General features: G+C 40.2%; 1 protein-coding gene across 1 annotated transcript in view; it reads right to left on the reverse strand.

Moving 5' to 3' along the window:
- PLEKHA5 (pleckstrin homology domain containing A5) overlaps positions 1-7,584 on the reverse strand; it is a 103,171-nt gene that overhangs the window by 25,359 nt on the left and 70,228 nt on the right. The window contains exons 14-16 of the mRNA XM_029284757.1: positions 6,767-6,847; positions 6,481-6,630; positions 493-594 (exon numbers count right to left, since the gene is read on the reverse strand). Of these exons, the coding sequence (XP_029140590.1) occupies positions 493-594; positions 6,481-6,630; positions 6,767-6,847 (333 nt within the window). The remainder of the gene's footprint in view (positions 1-492; positions 595-6,480; positions 6,631-6,766; positions 6,848-7,584) is intronic.

Genomic DNA, 7,584 nt, shown 5'->3' on the forward strand with positions numbered 1-7,584 from the left:
GGGGGGGGTCGTGGGGGGAGGCGAGGCTGGGGCAACGGCATGTGTGCCCACAGAGAGGGCTCCGAGTGCCACCTCTGGCACGCGTGCCATAGGTTCACCACCACTGCCCCAATGCAAAACCCATTAACCTCCCGCCCCCTGCTAACATTAGAACAATCATTTGATAGGATCCATATCATTCTGGGGTCTCCAGACCTGCTGGCAAAACCATGGCTTCAGGGCCTTTTGAAAAAGTGTCACAGTGGGGGGGGGGCAATCTTATGTGCACAGAGATGATGCTGCCACAGAGAAGGCCCTTCTTCTTGGCCCCACCAGGTGGATCTCCTTAGGAGAGGGGACTTGTTAACATCCCTGCTCCCTGCTCTGAGAAGATTTGACTGGGAAAAGATGGTGCTTCAAATAAACTGCTCCCAGCCCATGTAGGGAGCTACAGATCATAAAATCCCATACCCAAAAAAATGCTATGGAACCAAGTTGATATTCTGGTCGCACCTGAACCTCGCCTGTCCGTTCCAGCTGCTCCTGCATGTGGTTCTTTGTGATGGTTACATCATATTCTAGTTTGTCGTATTCTCTCCAAGCTCTCTCGAGTTCCTGAAAACAAATGTACATACATATATAAAACATATTTGGGTGGCTTGCCACAAAGATGCCTGCATACTTTACAAATCCAAGGACCGTACTCTGTTAAGAAGTAATGCAACATCTGATTTATCGACATTCAGTTAACACTGACAATTAGATCACGTTCCATTGCTAGAAATTTTGTCACTAGTGATCTAAAATAGGAAAGCTGAAAGCCATATTTAAGTGGCATGTGGGCCACATTTTAGGTGGAAGATCATCTGAAAATAATTCTTTCCCTTGCTCAGATTTACTAACAGTGCATCCATGTTGGCATTTCAGCTGCCTGGCTAATTGAGCAAGACCTTGGCATTTCCAGGGACATGTCAAGGTCCAGAGGGAGCCTCACCCCCACCACCCAGGCCCTTACCTTACAAAACCAAATACTGTGACAAAGTGAGGGTGGGTGGGTACATAGGAGAAAAGGAGATAAGCAGACAGAGCAAACACTGAGCAGACAGGGAAGCAGGAGGCAACATCTGGAGACTGATAGCTATTCCGAGAAGGCAAGAGAGCTATCAATCAACTGCCAGGACCACAAACTAGACCACAAACACAAGCAGCACATCCTGGTGGCATTTCTGGTGGGAGCCTGGCTTTGGAGCTCAGCTGGAGTGTTCAAAAGCAGCTCTGCTTTTAAGAGCAGAGCTTGGAGGTTGACCTTGACCTTGGCAGCAACCAGAATAGAAGCAACCTCACTGAGGTAGCATCTCCTCCCAACTAGTGCCATAACTTTTGAAAGGGAGCAAAGACTGTATGTTACTTTAGAGATTTTAAGACGTTTGTTTGGACTGAGTATTAAAGAACAGAGCATTGAAGACAATGTCAACTTTCAAGACCTAGAAGTAACCTGGAGCAATTGTCTGTTATTGGGGAAGGTGTGTGTGGCAACCAAGTAGTGTACACAGAGGTGTTACACTGTGAGGTGTCCAGTCCTTGCAAAGCAAAGAAGCCTCACAAAATAGATCAATACTTTCAAAATGGTAAACAATAATGAGAGCAAGCTACAGTTAAGTGGCTTTGAGCCAGTCATTCTCCCTCAGCCCAACCCACCTCACAGGGTTGTTTGTTGTTGTGGAGAAAATAGGAGGAGGAAGGTGTATTGGATATGTTCAGTGCCTTGAGTCAGTTGTAAAAGTAATAAAAGTGGGACACAAATAAATAAAAAATGAATAATTTAAGATACATTTCATTAGAAGAAATATGAGAAGGGCCCGTCATCTTTTGAGACGGCTGACAACTCGACTCTTCAAGGGGAAATAAGTTTGCCCAGTTTCCTTTATTTATTAGGAACTAATTTTTTTATATTATTTACCGGCCACGCGTTGCTGTGGCTTAGTCTGGTTAAATGGAAAAGAAAGAAAAGAGAAAGCGCACGTTTGTAATATGTTTAATTTCACAATGCTTGTGGGTATGCTTTTACGTCCAACAGATGGCGCTGTTTTTTTTAAAAAAGCATGTTTTTACCTGTCACAGGTGTGACATCTATATAATAGTAGGTATATAAAAACACGCGCGTATTCAAATGCAACGTTGTGTCAAAATTTCAAAGCAATCGGTGAAGAACTTTCGGAGATTTAAGATTTTGAACAAACGAACATTTACATTTTTATTTATATAGATGGTAAAATACGAAACAGAAAAACAAAGAAAACTAGTATTTTAATTTGAAAAAGAAACTGGAAGATCTTGCAGTACCACTGATGAAGAGGGAAGCCCTCTGTTGACTTTCTCTATTGTCACCGGCTCTGTTTCTTGGATTTACTGGGTTGTATTTAATATCAGTTTAGTGAATTCATGGAAGGAGATCCAACAGAATAGTTGGTGCCAGCTTCTTTTGCTCAATTCTGACCCTTCCATTACTTGCCATGACTAATGATTGCCTGCTTGTTCTTTAGTATGGCATAAGTCTTAAAGAGATTTTAATGTGGATAGTTCTTCTAAAAGTGTCCTGTCACTTGCTGCTTGGATACAGTTCATTTGTCAGCGGATTTATAGTTATATTAGTTAGAACCACTGAGCTGGGGCTGACGTCTGGTGACCATATGGACAAATCCTGACTTGTCCCTATAGATGACGATCTATAGCAATTCCAGGTGCATTACAATAATATTTCTAATCCAATCCATTCCCCTGTAATCATTGTGTTGACCCATCTTCTCCTCTCAATTTTGCAATGTATTTACCGTAGTTGTATTTTCCTAGTGCAACCCCAGCATGTTATTATGTGCACAAATAATAAGCTTCTACTTCCTTGTTAATTGTTGCCTTAAAGGCTTGTTCTGGATTGACTTATTTGGTTCTTCCTGAACTCCATTATACTCTTAGTACCCACTTCCAAATTAGTCATTCAAAGACAATAATTATCTCTGTTTTTCCCAAATGGCCATCATTCATAGTATTTATTATCACTGGGAGAAGCACTGCTTTAACTATTCTGATCTTTGTGTGTCGAAGTATGCATAAATCATGAACTTGTCTATGTTTGTCATTGCCTTCTTGAATAAGATTAATCTGCTCTTTACTTTTCCAACACGTGGTACCTCTTTTTCTGTTCTAAAATAAAAGTGTCTACCATTCTCATTTCTTGGCAATCATTGTGAATTTACAAGTGACGTTACCTTCAACTTAAAATTTTAGATTAACCCAGACTTTTCATTTTCCTGTTTTACTCTCCTAATGAGCATTTCTGCAACTAGTAATGTGCATTAGTTGGAACTGAATGTTTTGGAGAACTCTGAAATCTTCTGTTTTCCTCTCTGAACCCTCGCCAAATATCGTCCAAATGATGCCGTCCTTCAGGCATGTCTATGGTTTCTGGATGCAAGTTGCCACTTTCGCTTGGTGAATATAATTTCAGAAACTGATCTGGAGAAGATTCAGCATGAACTGGGGTGGGGGGGGAAGGAAGAGGAAGAGGAGAGAGATGGGAACAAACATCCAATAGTTCTCCTGAACATTTTGCTCCAGAATCAACAAATCTTGTGTATTTTACTTTCAAGGGACAAAAGGTGTCATCTGCGTATCTCTAATACTTTGTGTTTCATCCTGTGATTTTGTTTCCAGCTGCAATCTCTTCCAATGTTGTCATTTTTCTAAAACTTTTGCCAAGTAAGTTAATCATAAATGATGACAAAACACATCACTGTTTCACTCCTTCTCCTACACTGAATCTCTTTGTTTCTCCAAATTCAGTTCTTACAGTAGCTTCTTGTTTATTTTGAACTTTGCTCAAAAGAATAATCAAGTAGCTTGGCATGCCTATTAGCCTTAATGCATTCCACATTTTGGCTTGCTCTACCTGATCAAAGCCTTCCTTTAGACAATAAAGCAGAAGCAAACCTCCTTAAATTATTTTGCCCTCTTCATTATCCACATTAGCTGGCTAACCTTAGGTTACCCTGCCTTTTCTGAAAATCATCTTCAATGAAGCTTCTGTTCTCTCTTCTCCCCCAAAAACAGAGATGATAGTACAAGGCTTTTGCAGTACGACTGTAACATATATTGTACTGTTACAAGATACTGTACGACTGTTACGGATATTGTACTACCACACGGGGGTAGTACAATAAACGGGGGCCAGAGCAAATGTTATTTTTTTATTTAGCGTATGGCAAAATGTTAAAACGGACATCACAACTACATTCTCAATGAACAAATATGAAATATATTTATAGAATAAATATGTATTCCTTTTACAAATCCAAAGGTAGACTATTTATAATTATATAGTCAGTACATGATGAAATTTTGCCATCAAAGAGCACTGTTTCACAATATGTCACACTATTGTCTGTTTTTTCACAATATGTCACACTATTGTCTGTTTTGGAGCACCACAGCTACATTTTGAGGAGGAGAGCTTTCCCTATTTATGGAGGACACTAGTGCTCTTGCCATGTTGTGTCCTAACCCTGTTGAGGGATTGACAAGGTCTTACAGGGTGAATTGAATCCTTTGGTTTTAGCTGTAACGCAGAGAACGTGCAAAAGTAATACCACAAGAAACATTTGTTCCTACATCAACACTACCATGTATTTGATATTTTTAAAAGTAAACCGCAGTTCTTTCAGAGGCATGAAGAAGAAGAAGAGATGGTGGACTTTGGCTAGTCCAGCCAACTGTCAAGGATATTAATTGGGATTCCTGCACTGAATAGGAACTAAGACTCAGTGGCCTAAGAAGTCCCTTCTAACTCTATGATTCTATAGCTATAGGTAAGTCTGTATCTTCGAGATGAATTGAGTTGAGGTAGTAAATATGGATGTTTGAAACATTTTGAGTCTGGACCAAAGAGAAACATTCTGTGTCTTAAAATGCTCCCCATCCTTTGTAGGGAAAAAAAATCAATAGTTTTAATTTCTTAATTTATGAATATTTGACATAGGGGAGCAGGGACACCAACATTTACTATTAATAAGCATTTCATATGTTTAATATATTGCCTGAAAAAAACAGAGCATAATCTAAAGCCAGTGTTTCTCAACCTTGGCAACTTGACGATGTGTGGACTTCCCAGAATTCCCCAATCAGCAATTCCAGACAATATTCTGGAAAAACAGTATTTAGATTTTTTCACAGTACCCTCTAGGTCAGGGGTCTCTGACCTCTGGGCTGTGGCCCGGTACTGGCTGGCGAGTGCGTGCATGTGTGGACACACCCTCCCCACTCGTGCTAGTGCCACCGTGCGGGTGCTAGCGGCCCAGTTTATGCATGCACATGAGTGCTAGTGTCGCCAGTGTCACGCGGGTGCCAGCGCCACCAGCATCACCATGAATGCGCGCAGCCTGCTTGCTTCCGCTATGCGCGCGCCCGTTTTGTGCATACGCATGTGTACATTTCCCTGCTCCTCCCTTGCCCTCCGGACCGCCAGTGCGGAAAGGTTGGGGAACTCTGCTCTACGTATTCCACTAAGTGGAACAGACTTGTGTGCCACAGAGCTGTTTAAAATAGCTGGGGTGTTTAATTACAGGTAGTCCTCCACTTACAATGACAATTGAGTCCAACATTTCTGTGGCTAAGTGAGACATTTGTTAAGTGAGCGTTGCCCCATCGTATGACCTTTCTTGCCACAGTTGTTAAGTGAATCATTGCAATTACTAAGTTAGTAACATAGTTGTTAAGTGAATCTGGCTTCCCCACTGACTTTGCTTGTCAGGTTACAAAAGGTGATCGCAGGACCCCAGGACACTGCAACCGGCATAAATATTAGTTAGTTGCCGAGTGTCTGAATTTTGATCACGTGATGTGGCAGTGGTTGCAAGTCCCTTTTTCAGTGCCATTGTAATTTCGGTCACTAAATGAGTGTGGTAAGTTGAGGACTACAAAGTAAGTAGGGTAGTAGGCTGTGTTTAAGTCTAGGCATCTAAAAATAAGATGTCTAGCAGTAGACAGGAATTTGATAAAAAGCAGTTTGGGGATAATTACACAAAAACAGTACAGATGGGAATGGCAAGGGATCAGGCTAGGGATCTGATTAATTTTGACTACAGAAACAACAAGCTGAAAGATTTGTGGTGATATATTTCCATGAAATTGCTTTTGAAATGACAACTTGAATAAATATGCCAGCTTGATGACCTCAGGATATTTTAAGATAATTTGTCTGACAGGCAGTGTATATTTTACTGATTTTTTTTTAGTTTTTTTTTTTTAATAAAGGCATCCCTTTATTCCACTGGAGCAAAATAATTTCCATCCAGACTTTCTAAACCTGCTATAGATTTGGCAAATCAAGACAAATCGGCATTTGCAAGCATGTAGTAAGAAAAAAACCACATAGACACCTCTACAATAAGAGACGTCACTTAACATACCAGCGAGGTTTACTAAGGAAAAATAGTGGCATTTTCTTACCGCTGTAGCTCGAGATACTTCCCGACAAGTGCTAAGCAGGCCGTTCTGTAAATCATCCCTCTGTAAGATGACATTTTGTATGGCAGCTGGATTTTCTTCATTCATTTGTATCTCTTGGCTGGCTGATAGCAGAGCTTGCTCAAGCGTGTACTGTGGTAATAAAGGGAATAATTTTTTAATGTTCTGCATCATTGGACTGATTTTCTTTTTACTTCACTTATCAATGTTCTGATAATAAAGCGTGCAAAATAACATAAATCTGGAACAATAAATATAATTATCCTACTTTTTCCTTGTGCAGCTGCTGAAGTTTCTCTTCGAGGGCCTGTACCACTTTATCTTGTTCACATAACCGGCTAAGCTTAGCCTAGTGCAGAAGAAAAGTTGTTGATAATTCGTGCCACTAGCTGCTTTGAAATACTGACTATTGACATAAAGACTCTATACACACATGTGCGTGCAAGGCTGGAGAAAATGTCCAACAGCAGATCTTCACTTTTCAATTCAAAATCATGCATTTGGCTGGAAACAAAAGCTCAAACATCTTTATTAGTCCACTTAAGTACCATACTTTGAACTACTGGTCTCTCTCTCTCTATGTATGCCACTATAGGCACATGGAAATTAGATTCAAGTCAGGCATATAATGACCTATATAAGCCCATCAGAAAACCACGATAGATGTATAATGCGTTTCTTGATAGAAAACTCGTCCACACAGGAATATATACACATTTGAACTAAGAACTTATCAAAAGAATAAACCAGGCCCCCAAAGCAATAAACTCAGTAAACCCTTACAATTCACTGATTTGTAATTGGCTAGAATAAATAATAATAATAATAATAATAATAATAATAATAATAATAATAATAATAATAATAATGATAAAGTTGGAAGGGATCTCGGAGGTCATCTAGTCCAACCTCCTGCTCAGGCAGGAAACCCTATACCATTTCGGACAAATGGCTGTCCAGTTTCTTCTTAAAAACTTCCAGTGTTGGCGCATTCACCGCTTCTGGAGGCAGGTTGTTCCACTGGTTAATTGTTCTAACTGTCAGGAAGTTTCTCCTTAGTTCTAGGTTGCTTCTCTCTTTGGTTAG

This window comes from Protobothrops mucrosquamatus, unplaced genomic scaffold, assembly GCF_001527695.2.
Source record: "Protobothrops mucrosquamatus isolate PMUCROS unplaced genomic scaffold, P.Mucros_1.0 scaffold906, whole genome shotgun sequence".
NCBI classification, from domain to species: Eukaryota; Metazoa; Chordata; class Lepidosauria; order Squamata; family Viperidae; genus Protobothrops; species Protobothrops mucrosquamatus.